This window comes from Balaenoptera acutorostrata, chromosome 6 (assembly GCF_949987535.1).
Source record: "Balaenoptera acutorostrata chromosome 6, mBalAcu1.1, whole genome shotgun sequence".
NCBI classification, from domain to species: Eukaryota; Metazoa; Chordata; class Mammalia; order Artiodactyla; family Balaenopteridae; genus Balaenoptera; species Balaenoptera acutorostrata.
Genome location: NC_080069.1, coordinates 105,621,693 through 105,634,866, shown reverse-complemented (window position 1 = coordinate 105,634,866; position 13,174 = coordinate 105,621,693). Strand labels below are relative to the sequence as shown.

At 51.1% G+C, this 13,174-nt stretch overlaps 1 protein-coding gene across 9 annotated transcripts in view; it reads right to left on the bottom strand.

Annotated features, from left to right (window-relative positions):
• The window catches only part of COL27A1 (collagen type XXVII alpha 1 chain), a 144,387-nt gene that overhangs the window by 100,877 nt on the left and 30,336 nt on the right, over nt 1–13,174 (bottom strand). For 8 of the 9 annotated variants that reach the window (XR_009008545.1, XM_057547779.1, XM_057547786.1 and 5 more), the window contains exons 6-7: nt 7,018–7,071; nt 5,472–5,525 (exon numbers count right to left, since the gene is read on the bottom strand). Coding sequence is in view for 8 of the 9 variants with exons in the window: in XM_057547779.1 (XP_057403762.1) it covers nt 5,472–5,525; nt 7,018–7,071 (108 nt within the window). In the remaining variant the exon portion in view is untranslated. The remainder of the gene's footprint in view (nt 1–5,471; nt 5,526–7,017; nt 7,072–13,174) is intronic. The other variant, XM_057547781.1, reaches the window with a different exon arrangement.

Below are 13,174 nucleotides of genomic sequence, written 5' to 3'. Positions count from 1 at the left end.
TTCCCGTGGGTGATAAGTGCCTGACTGGGACTAGGGGAGAGCAGATGCTTCAGGGGGGTTCCAGGGACCATGCAATCTGCAAGGGGCCTCTGGCTGCTGGGCAGGCGGGTCTCCCCAGCACCCATGTTTATAATAGAACTCGGGCTATATTTTGGTTTGGGAGCCAGATTAATCATTGCTTACAACGCACAAGGAGAAACCAGACATCACCTCACTGTTACTGCAGACAGTCTCCCCGTCGGCTGAGATGCTATTTGGGCTTTGGGCAGGGAGAGGAGGGGGGTCCTGTCCTTGCCTGGGGGTCCTGAGGGCCAACATACACCTAGACCTCAGCTGATCCCCCCTGCAAGCTGATCTTGCAGGCTCCACCTCGGCCTGCACGAGGCCCCGGCTTCTCTCGCAGCAGAATGGAGCTCACCAGACTCGCTCAGCACTCCGTGAGGTTTCCCACTGAACTTCTCTACCACGCTGGCAGCCCCTAGGCCACACTGGGCAGTCAGCAGGACCGAGAGCCCCATTCAGCAGAAAGGCTCAGGAGGAAGAAACACACGCCAAGAAACAGAGTGAGTCACTACAGTATACTCGCCAAGTCCCTGCTCCTCTCTGGACCTCAGTTTCCCCAGCTGGCCTCTCAAAGCATCCTGTTGGCTCAAAAATTATAGGATTCTGAAATGTGATGTGTGGCTTGTCCAAAAGCACAGTCCTTCACCGTACAGCCAGGCATCTGACGCCAAACTCTGCTTAGTGGGTACCTGAGACAGGTCAGGGCAGGAAGGTACAGTTTCTGTATGGCTCATTCATTCATCTGGTTATTCATGCATTCAAAGGTTTGCTGAGCCCCACCAATGAGCCAGACCCTATATGAGCACTAAGAATACACTGATAAACAAAGCAAACTCACTCCCTACCTTCTAGAACGGGATATGGGCATTAAACACATATGAAGTGGAACAAAGAAGTACTGAGTGCTAGGAGAGAGCAGACAGCCAAGCAGGGGAGGCGGCACGGTGAGCTGAGGCTTGAAGGAGAAGCCACGTTGGAGAGCAGAGGGGCAGAGGAGCTCAGAAATGGAGGGGGTATGGACCCCAGAAACCCAGAGCAGCTTAGCAGAGGAGCCCAGAGAAGGTTCTCAGTAGGGGCACTACATGGAGGTGCTATCCAGGTAGAACTGGCAGTTCTGCAGAAAGGCGGGAGATCGTCTCAGGCAGCGTCAATCACACTCCCCGCAAAAATTCCCAGATGACCCCCTCTGCCCTCCCATTTTAGCACAGATCCTCACAGACAGTGGCCAACTCAGATGGCATGTGGAGGGCTCATGGGCAGGGTGAGGGTTGCAGGAGGGAGCCAGGAGGAAGTTTCAACTTGAGTACCAACTTCATTCCATTAGTCATGTCTACCTGGGGCAATGTGTTAAGAAAGATTCTGAGACTGAATCAGGCTTGGCAAGAAAGAGCGATTAGTGATGTCTGAGGAGGCAGGGGAGGCAGGGAGGTGAGGGACGACGGAGCAGATGTCTGTGGCCAGCACTGTGCTAAGCCCCACATGAGGAAATAAAGAAGAAGAGGTCCTCCTCTGTGCACTTGCTCTTGTCTGACAAATGTGCCAAGGACACCAGTGAGTTGCCTGCTAGCCAGAAAGTGCAGAGTCCTAAAGAGGCTGAGAAAATGGGCTGGTGTGAGAAGGGAGGTATGAATTCTGCCTGGAGGTGCTGGGGAGATGCTCTTGGAGAAGATGGCCTTCGAGAATGGAATCAAGGGACGGATACATGAAGATGACTGGTCTGAGCATGCCAGGAGAGGGCCCAGCGGAAGCAAATGCAGGGAGGCAGGAAGGCCCAGCGCACACAGGATTGGATGGAGTGAGGGTTTCTATACAGCAGTTTCTTGGCCTTGGCACCATTGACACCTTGGGCTGGATAAGGTTTTGCTCTGGGTGGAGCATCTGTCCCATGCATTGTAAGGTCTTTAACAACACTTCTAGCTTTTACCCATTAGAAGCTAGTAGCGCCCCCTCTCATTTGTGATGACCAAAAATGTCTCCAGACATTGTTAACTGTTCCCTGGGGGGCAGCTGAGAAGCGCTGCTCTATAGGAGAGAAGGCAGGAGGGTTAGACTAGGGGCAGCATTGGATTCTGCCCTCCCAGGGTACAAATAGGGTTCTGGCAGCCTTCTGGGTTAGTGGAGGGTGGTTAACTGGTAACTAAGCAAGATGACTGATGGGACCAGGTGGGCAAGACCTTCTACAGCACTGCTTCTTCATGTTCACCGTGATCACACATTCATTCATTCATTCAACAAATACGTATGCAGCATCTACCACGTGCCAGCCCTGTGCTGGGTGATGAGGACATAGCATCTTATTTAACCCTCCCAACCACTGCATGAAGCAACTGAGGCCACTTGCCCAAGCTCACACAGCAGGAGAGGGACAGAGCTGGGATTCCATTCAGGCGTGTCTGACCTGGTCTGTGCACCCGCTCCCCCATCTGGAATCAGCTCAGCAAAGTCCCTCAGCAAGCATCGCAGGCAGATGCAGAGAAAGAAGCCTTCTCGGGTGGGGAGGCTCTTTTTCACTTGATGAGTCCACTCTTATTTAAGAAGCTGTTTCAATCAGTGTTGTGGAAAGGGAAAGGGCCGAAGGGTCAGAAGACCTGAGTTCAAATCCCAGCTCTGCCATTTAGTGACCCTGGCAGCTATTTCTGTTAATCCAGTGGCTCTCAGCCTTGGCTGCACATGAGAATCTACTGCCTGGGTCCCCCTCAGACCAACTGAACCAGAACCCCTGTGGGGAGGTGGGCACGCTCCCCTGCTGATTCTCATGCACAGCGGGGCTGTGAACCGGGGCCGTAGACTTCACTCTCCGTGAGCCCCCAGTGATCTCACCGGCATTTAACACCAGTGTCAGCACACGGCCAGGTACCTTGGTGTATCTTTGTGAAATGACTGGAAGAGTGAATGAATGAATGAGACCTATTTGGGCCTCAGTTTTCTCAGCTGTCAGATGGGCATAATACTGCCTAACTCCCAGAGGTTACTGTTAGGAAACAATGTGATAAGGGACAGTAAGCCTTCCTATCACGCTGGTCAGTATGGGAAACTCCCAACCCAAACTCCCTTTCTTCTGCCTACTTTTCTCCATGGCCCTTTTCATCTTCTAACACACCTCGTATTTTTACTGTTTTTATTGTCTGTCTCCCCACACAAGACTGCAAGCTCTGAGGAAACAGGGATTTTTGTTTATGTATCAGCTCAGAGGCCTGCACAGTGCCTGACACACAATAGTCATTCAATCCATTATGTTGAATAAATGAATGAATAGGGTTACTGGTGTCACTCTGAGGTGACACCAAAATTCAATGTGCTGATGAGCAAAGGGGACACAGACCTCGCCTCTCACCCACCAATGTTCCTTCTTGCTCAAGGCCCCCCACATGAGATGATGCAGAAAAACCACCCAACAGGATCAGGGCAAAGTGGCTACTGTTGTCACCAAAGACACTTGTGGGAGGAGAGACTGCTGACAAACAGTGACAATTCCAGGACCGGCTGCCCACCCCATTGGTCCTCCTCCCTGACCCCCACCACTGGTCAGGGGTCCCTGCCTTGGGACCTGAGCTCCCCCATGTTCTGCCCACCATCCTCTGTGAGCAGGTGACACTGACCTGCCACACACCAAACTCCTCCATGTTTGCCTAGGCTGGGGCCAGAGGGACTTGGTGGAAATGGCTTTGCCAAATAGTTTTCCTACCACATGGAGGCTCTTCCTTAATTTAGAAAAGATGTCTCTCCCTGCTCAGGTGAGCTGGTCCCCCCGAGTTGGGGGGTCTGCGCCTCCCTGGACATTTGCTGAGAGCAGGAAGGCCTGGAACCCCAGGCAGGAGCCGGTCCAGTCTGTTTTTCCATCTCCCGCCTCCTCTGCTGGACTGCTACCCCCGTACAGAGCGAGACCACCACTGGCTGCTTCATGAGCCATGACTGGAAGGAGACTTTTCCACTCATACCTCCACACCTCATCCATCAGAAAACGCTGGAGCCCAGAGGGGAAGTGAGCGGGGAGAGGGAGTCCCTCTGTGTTCTCTGAGCCAGAAGAGACCACATTTCTCCAGCTCAGACAGCCACGGACTCCTGTCTGGGTCTGGCTTCTTCAGATCTGCAGTATGGCCTGCTCTGGCCACGGAGGGTGGAGGAGAAGCGGATGGAGGGGGGGGAGTGGTGCTCCAAGTCCCCCCTGCGCCACAGGGACCCTCAGGGCACAAGCAGGATGGAGCCAGGAGATGCCACAGCTGCCCAGATGAGAACCAGATGGCCGAGAAAGAGGGCAGCTGTGGCCACAGCTGGGAGCCAGGGTAGAAGCTTAAGACGTGGCCCTAGGCCAGTGTATCTACTGGAAAACCCATCAGCAATGGGGTATTTTCCTGCAAAAAGCAATTGACCCTGGCCCTGCACTGTCCTCCCCCGTTTCCTGAATACCTACTATGCGCAAGCCCTGTGCTAGGCTCTGTAGGGAGAGCAATAAACCAGATTTGCACATCCTTGTTGGTGAAGTTGGTCTTGGGGCTGAAATAACTCAGCTAAGATAGCCTATAGGTCCTTGAGCAGAGTAGGGTCTCCTAGACTGAAGGCCAGGGTTCCAAGCGGGCTTCCTGGACACAACTAGAGTTGAGTCTGAAGGATGGGACACCCTGGCTGGGAAGCCAGAGAGGAATCCAGGGGCACTACAAGCCAGAGACCCACCACCTAGGAAAATGGCAGACCTTCCCCCAAAGGCAATTAGAGGTAACTCCCCCTGCCTGACTGAAGCAGTGATGGGGTGGGGGCAGAATGACAACAGCTCAGAATGTACAGAGAACTCACTGCCTCTATAGAACATTGGCCTGCAGTATATCAGAGGGATGATATTAGACCCAGAGAGGTTACTGACTTGCCCCAGGTCACACAGTGAGGAAACGGTGGAGCCGGGAGTAGAGTCCAGACTCAACTGACCCCAGAGCCCACTCTCTGAACGTGCATGCTCCAGGCCTTGCTCCGGGTTTACAGCCCCAGGGGGCTCATGGTCATTCCAGATGGCAGGAGGCTCAGGTTCAGAGAGGGGATGCGGAGGGCCCCCGCCATTCCGCCCATGGGAGCAGGGGCTGGGCCAGTGGGGGCTCCTGGCTCTGACAATATTCCCTCCACCACCACGAGCACCCCCAGGATGGCCTCCCTGGAGCAGCTGGGCCCCGAGTGGAAGCGTCACTTCTTGTCACACCTCCTTAACCATGGCGGCGGGACCTCCTCCAGGCCAAGGTGCTTCCCACCCTCAGGCAGGCACGGACCCTCGGAAACCTCTCTCCCCTCCGGCCACCAGCCCCCTGCTGAGGGAGCTGGGGAGAGGCAGGTGGGCAGGCGGGCGGCACACAGCACTCCTGCATGAAGACCCTGCTTGCTAGGAAGCCCACCAGGCAAGGCAAAGCATCGACACCAAGGTATACCTTTCGTCCAAGAGGTCCTGGATTCCCAGAGAGCCCAGGCAAGCCCACGTCGCCCTGAAAAACACAGACAAGAGGGTGAGGCGGGGGAACGGGGGCGGACACTCATTAAATTGAAAGTGTGGCCTCCCACGGCCAGTTGTTTGCAAACAGGATTCATGGAGGCTTAGAGGCCTCAGAGGAGACTCAGGGCCTCTGAGCGGGCTGAGGGCAGCTGGGTGGGCAGGGTACCCAGCCCCTCCCCACTTAACTCAGTCGCTCCATTTAATCTGTTTTATATGTTGGACTTTGGCAAAAGGTACCATTTGGGGAATGGGTTCCGCTGTTAAAACCATGTTTGAAAACCATCGCCCTGAAGGACATGCAACCCGTTCCAATCAGGAATCCGTCTCTGCATTCCTGACACCCTCCTTCTCACCCTTGCTGGGCATGGCGGCTACCCAGTAGGGGGCATTTCTGCCACCACCGTGAGACCCAGAAGCAGACAACGTAGGAGCAAGAGAGAAGCCTGGGCTCCTGCATGTCGTCAGGCCCGGCTGCAGAGCCTGCTCTGCATCGGACCGGCTGCGTGGCCTCCAGCAAGCCGCCCACTGCTGGAGCTTCTGCTTTCTCCCGGGCAAGCTAGGCCTAGCTGCCTGGCCTATAAGCTTCCAGTGAGGAGCCGATGGGGGTGCATGTGGATGTTTACACCCAGCAAGAGTCTGCTGAGTGAAAAAACTTCTCTTGAAGACGTGAATGAATGAGCCACCTGTGCCTCAGAGAAATCAGCAGGAGCTGCCACCTCTCAGTACCCAAGAAATGGAGGCTGGGCTGAGAAGCAGTGTTCTGCCTGTCAGGAGGGCTCTTGGGTTGTGTCCAGAAGGAAACCAGACAGACTCGAGGATTCCTTCCAGCGTATGGATGTCTGGGACATTGGATGACCTTACTTGGAGTTCTGGATTCCCCTGCTCCGGCCTGTCCTGCACTCCCTCCAGGCCCCTTGTTTCATTTACAGGGTGGACGCTTCAGGGATGGATGAAGTCCTTCGGCCTAAGCGTTCTCTCTTCCATGGGAGAACCTTCTGGTCTCAGCCCTTCAGAGTTAGGGAGCCCTGAGTCTCCAGCCCGTTCCCTTCCCACGTCCCGGAAGTTCACAGACCTGTCTGCTCGTACTAACAACCTCAGAGGGGCCTTCGAATGTCTGTTGGAAGCTTCCTGGGCATGTGCTACCAAGAAGCTTCTGGATGCCGAGGGTCACCTAACAGGCCCTACAGAAAACCCACTCAGAGCATTAGGCTAAAGGACATTCACCAAAGGTGTGTCCACAGGCAACATTTTTTGTCGGTTTTATTGGTTGCACACCGGAAGAAGGCAGAAGGGAATGGTTTTGGGTTTGGTGTAGGGAGAGCTGAAGGGCTTTGAGGAAAAACCAGACCCCGTCCTTTTCTACTTCCCACCTCCAGCGTTTGTCACGCAGTGGCCTCTGTCGGGAGGGTGCGTCCCAGAGCACGGCGATTTCCCTGCTGTCCACTCCCCCACTTCCCTGAGCACTGGGGTCCCTGGAAACCTACCTTTGCCCCATCGTGAGCCTTTCCTGGTGAGAGCCCGGGGTCCCCTTTCTGTCCCTGAAACAAAAACAATTCTACTTTGGCCGCCAAGTTGTCTAAAGAGGGTGTCTCCCCACCAACTCTGCTCATCTCCCTGTCCCCTGCTTAAATGCCCTCCCCCCTACCCCATTCACATTCCTCCACAGGGTCCTCTCCAATCCCATCCCTCCCCTGCTCCAGCATCTCTCATAGCTCCCCACCATGCCTACTGACAAAGTCCAAACTCCTCCTTGGGTGTCCCAAGTCTTCCGTCATCTGGTCCCAGCCATCCTTTCCAGACTTTGCTCTCCTTCCACCAGCCCGACCCACAGACGGGGTCCCTCTGCCCCATCCCCAGACCACAGTCCTTCCTCCGCCAGACCTTGCACATTCCTACCGCCGGGTCCTTGCTCAAGCAGTCACTCCCAACTAGAAAACCACTTCTCAATCATCATTAGCCAAACCATAAGCATTCTCAAGATGCAGCTTGACTGCGTCCTCCCCAACCAACCTGGAGATCCCTGGGCCCAACGTACAGGTGACGTGTTCCCTCGGGGCTCTCAGAGACCTTCTGAGAGATATGTCCCAGAGGCAAGCTTGATTCTTTCTGATTTTCCTGTCCCCTGATGCTCACCTCACCGTCTCTAATTACCTAGGACCAGTGCATCAGCAGCCATTTAATCTGTGTACAGGCCTTCACAGTTTGCAATAACCCTCACTTCACCAGGTTCCCAGAATGGCCTGATGAAGTGAGCAAGGGAAGTGTTATTACCCCATAACACATTCGGGGAAACTGAGGCCGGGAGAAGGAAAGGGACTGCCCAGGGCCCCAAGCTGAGGCACTGGCAGAGCTAAGACTAGGACCCTGAATTTGTGACTCCCAGCTCTGTGTTCCAGGACGTCCTGGGACCCGACAAGTTAGAATAGGCAGTGAGTAGGGAAGACACCGACAAGCAGTGTGTCCCCAGTCAGAGATAAGCATTCTTTGTGCCAAGCCTATGGGAGGCGTCCCCATCACAAGGATACTGGCTCCTAAGAGCACGTGCTCAGGAAAGGGCCCAACAACCACATCTCACACAGGGCTGAAGAGGGCTCCTGGCTGTGGGCCCACTCGTTTGAACCAATCTGATTAAATGACTCAGGAGACAGTCCCTTGGAAAGACAGTCCCCCCTGCTGTCAACTTCCAAGAGCCCCTGATCCCTGCCCCTCACCCTCACTCCCAAGCTCCCTTCCCAATCTGGGTCCTGAGTCAGAAGTCCTGGGGTGAAGCCACGGACTCACAGTAGGACCTCAGGCGAGTGACTTCACTTCTCTGAGCTTCTGTTTCCTCACCATTAAAATGTGGGCTGCACAGCGCGCGCGCACACACACATACACACAGGCATGCACACGGCTGCATGCTCATACATGCACACATGCACATGCACGCACACACACACACACACATACACGGGCACAAGCACACATACCCGCTGGCATCCAGGTTCCTTGGCAAGGAGCCAGTGGGATCATGGACGTGACACGCAGGAAGGCTGTTTTGGCCAACTTTAGTTCCCATTTGTTTCTCTTCTGCGTCAGGACCCAGACCTTCCAAATCCTGACTCAGTCACTCTCCGTGAGAAATCACTGCATTCCAAACTGGACAGCGCCTTATAGAGGGAGGGCGGCCTTCCACTGCTCACCTGCCACGCGCCCAGCACTGTGCCAGGCCCACTCAATGCAGCGCCTCACCAGTCCTCTTACACCCACTTACTGCACCGCAGGACCAAGACCGGGGTTCAGGGAGGCTCAGTCGCAGCTCGGGGTGACGTGCAGATAAGAGGCAAGGTCTCACTAGGTCTGACTAGGTCCCGGGTCTATCTGACTCCAGAGCCCTCGTTTACAAATGGGAAGCCTAGATGCTTCTCCCATACGCCCTCCCACTGCCCCAGGCTGCAGGCCAGCCCCTCCTTGCTAGGACCGCAACTCTCTGTCCACCTGGGTCCCTCCAGGTCACTTCTGCAGGACTCGCCTCTGCGATCTACTACCTCATGCTGCAGCTGCCCCTTGCCGACACTCTGCCACCCTCGGCTGTTCACAAACCCAGTTCCAATGCCTTTTATGTCCATGTGCAAGGTCAGGCCCAGGGCTACCCAGGATTCCAATGGCTAAAAAAGGACAGCAGCTTCTCCCCACCCTGCTCTTGCCCACCTTGGTCTACAGCCAATAGAAGAGCTGGGCTTAAAATGCTCTCAGGGGTGGGCCTTCATGCATCCTGTTCTGTCGTTTTACAAAAGGGGAAACTGAGACCCAAAGGGATGCCAGAGTGGTTCCCTTGCCCAGAGTCCGTATCCAGGCATTTTAGTTACTACGGACTGCTCTCTGCATTCTCGGCAGCCAGCACGGTGCTTGGGACGTAATCCCTGCCCGAGTACAACATCAACAAACACAGGTATTTATTGAACATCTACTATGAGTCACATCTTCAATGCACACAAGGAATACCATGGTGGGGATCAAGACACAGCTCATGCCTGTGGGGACCAATCAAGGGAGAAACCAGAGACCAGTAATGATAATCTGCACTAGCATTTCCTGAGTGCTTTTCTAAGCCTTCAACACATAAATTTATGAGGTAGCAATGATCACTCTCCCCATTTCACAGATGAGGAAACTAAGGCACAGAGAGGGTAAGTGATTTGTCCAAGGTCATACAATTTGTAAGTGGGATTTAGACTCAGGAAGTCTGCTTCCAGAGCCCAAGAGCTTTACATTTCAATACACTGCAGATGAACAACTATGATCCAGTGATAAGTGGAGTACAGGAGGAAGTAGGGGGGCACTTGACCCAGTCTGAGGGTAAATCAGCCACGCTAAGGCTGGAGGAAGACAAGGAGGGAGTCAGATGAAGTTTGGGCTCCAGAAATGCTCAAGGCACCCTTGGTCAAGTGAAGGTGTGACTTCTGGGATGGAGAAGACTATCCATCTTCCCAGCCAGACTCCTGCAAATTCTCCAGTAAGAGATATAAGGAATAATAAGGTCTAATTAATTGTTTACACCTTGGTGAGGATGAGAACCTGGGTGCCAGACCCAGCTCTCCAGCCAACGAGCCTGTGTGATCTTGGACAAGCCCCTTTCCCTCTCTGTGTACAGAACAGTAGACTCTGCCTGGACTAGTTAACAGAGCCTTGAGGAACTAGAAGATGGTTTGGAAGGTATATCCTAAACCGTAAATGCTACAAAATATAGCAGGGATAGAAACTATGAGCTCCTTTCCTGCAGGTAGGGTTGGGAAGGCGGAGAGAATAGAAGGCTTTGGGTAGATGAGGCCTCGAGAGGGGCTGAGACAAAGGAACAAATCATGAAGGACTGGAAAATTCTGGGCCAGAAGTCCTCTGTGCAAGTCATCTTTTGCAAGACACAAGATCCCGAGTACCTAGCACAGGGCCTGGCCCAGGGGAGGCATCATAAAAATATTTCTCAAGTGAGAAAATGAATGAATGGAGTCTCAAGAGACAACTCTAGGGCTGGGATTGGGTCAGATCTGTCCCCAGCCCTGGAAGGTCCTCTGAAGATTCACTAGGTCTTTCACCATCACTACTACCATTTCATGTGTTTATAAGTTCTGGCCATGGCAATAGGGCAAGAAAAACAAATAAGACTACTAAGATTTGAGGGAAAAGAGACAAAAATATGTCTTTTTTTGCAAGTAATATGAGTGCCTTCTAGAAAACCCAGGAGAACTAACTGAAATACTGTTAGAACTAATAAAATAATTCAGTAAAGGGCATGGTTATAAAATAAACACAAAAGTCCAAATATACAAAGTCAATAGTTCTTTTCAATAGCTGACAGCCAGCTAGAAAATATAATGGGGGAAATATTCCATTCATAACAGCAACAAAAATATAAAATTTCTAAGAACAAACTTAGTAAGAAAGGTGCAGGGTTTATGCAATAAAAACTATAGAAGTTTATTATGAGATGTTTTAAAAACTCAGCCAAATGGGAAGATAGGCCATGGTTTTAGATAGGAAAAGTTAATATTTTAAAGATGATAATTCTTCACAAATTAATAAACACATTTAATACAATTCCAAGAAAAACCCCAAGGGAGTTTTTTAAGGAAATTATTAAGATGGGCATAAAATTTATCTGACAGATTTAATAGCCAGAACAATTTTTTTAAAGTGGAGGAGGGAGACACACAGCATAAAGCTAATAAATGTCATAAAATAGTATTTTACTAGCAATATACAAACACAGGAATGAAACATACTTGAATGGCCTGAAAGAGACCCTGGTCTATCATATAATAGTCAGTGCAGGAAAAGTTATTTAATAAATGAACTACTGGGGGAAAAATAAAGTTATACCTCATACCCACTCCCATGAAGATTAATTCCAGATGGTTTAAAATTTTAAGAGTACAAATGATATTATAAAATGACTAGGAATATAAGTGAATACCTCTCTGGTTTACTATGGGAAAGAAATGTCTAAGTATTAAAGTAAAGAACCATACATTCTACATATGGTAGAGCTCTCTCCATACTACCTGACATATTGTACGTTCCTAGTAAGTGTTAGTTATTATTGTTAGTCCAAAAAAAAAAAAAAATAGGTAACACTCTCACTTGTGAAAGTCATCATGAATAGTCTTAACAGGCAAACAATAAATTTGAAAATACTTGTAAGGTAGATGAAGGCTTAATAAGCCTTCATATATAAACACAAATAATTTTTACAAGTCAATAACAAAAGATAACATCCTGGGACTTCCCTGGTGGCGCAGTGGTTAAGAATCTGTCTGCCAATGCAGGGGACACGGGTTCGAGCCCTGGTCTGGGAAGATCCCACATGCCACAGAACAACTAAGCCCGTGAGCCACAACTACTGAGCCCGCACACCACAACTACTGAAGCCCACGTGCCTAGAGCCTGTGCTCTGCAACAAGAGAAACCACTGCAATGAGAAGCCCACGCACCGCAACAAAGAGTAGCCCCCACTCGCCGCAACTAGAGAAGGTCCCCGGGCAGCAACAAAGACCCAACATGGCCAAAAATAAATTTAATTAATTAATTAATTTAAAAAAAAAGATAACATCCCAACCCCCAAAATAAACGAATTCATAAATGGTGAAATGCAAATGGAAAACAAATGTAAGAAAAACATTCTTCTCAAAGATGATCAATGCAGTGAAGTGAATTGAAAACAATAATGAATTATCTTTTTCAAACATCCTCCTCTAATGCTAGCAGTGGCATGGATTGGTTCAATCTTTCTAGAAGGCAATTGTTAATAAAATTACAGCTAAACACTATATGGCACTTACGGGCAAGGCATATTTTAAATTATTCATATATATATACGTATGCATGTATGTATGTGTGTGTATATATATTGATATATAGATAAATATATAGATATATCTAGATATATATATATATATAGAGAGAGATATTGCTTAACCAACAGTGCTAAAGAGCTATGGAGCTAATAATAGACTTGTGGCTAAAACTATGGACTTTGGAGTCAGACAGTAGAGGGTTCAAATCTTGTCTCTGACACTTATCAGAAACAGGCTAGTTACTTAGCCACTTTGGACCTTAGTTTTCTCATCTGTAAAATGGGGGTAATAACATCCACCCTGCAAAGCAGGTAAAGCTGTTGGCCAGTCCCTGGCCCACAGGCTGTTCAAAATGCAGTCAGTGCCTGTCACTGGGCAAGGCCGCTGCAAGAGGCCTGCTTTCCTCTTGATACTTTCTAGACTTTTCCACATTTTCTTTAATGAGTATGCCCTACCTCAGTCATCAGAGGAAGGGGAAAGGGAGGCTGGGGCCTGAGGTCCGAGAATCCTGTAAGGGCTGGCTCCACCTCAGCTTCTAGCAACTCTGCTAGCAGTCACTTGGGTTACTGAGCATGGCCCCTCTTGCCCACCTATTCTCCCCGGGTGCCCAAGGGCCCCTAGTAACCCTGGGTAATTCACTGCAAACCGAGCAGGCCAGAGGAGGGAAGAGGAAGCCGGCTGCCAGGGAGAGTGGGGCCAGGTGCCTCGTCGCCCAGCACAGGCACAGCTGGAGCCCTGCCCGCCTCTGGCCCAGAGCTTCTTACCCCACCTGGGCCCTGCATCCCATCTGACTTCCCCTGGTTCAGCATCA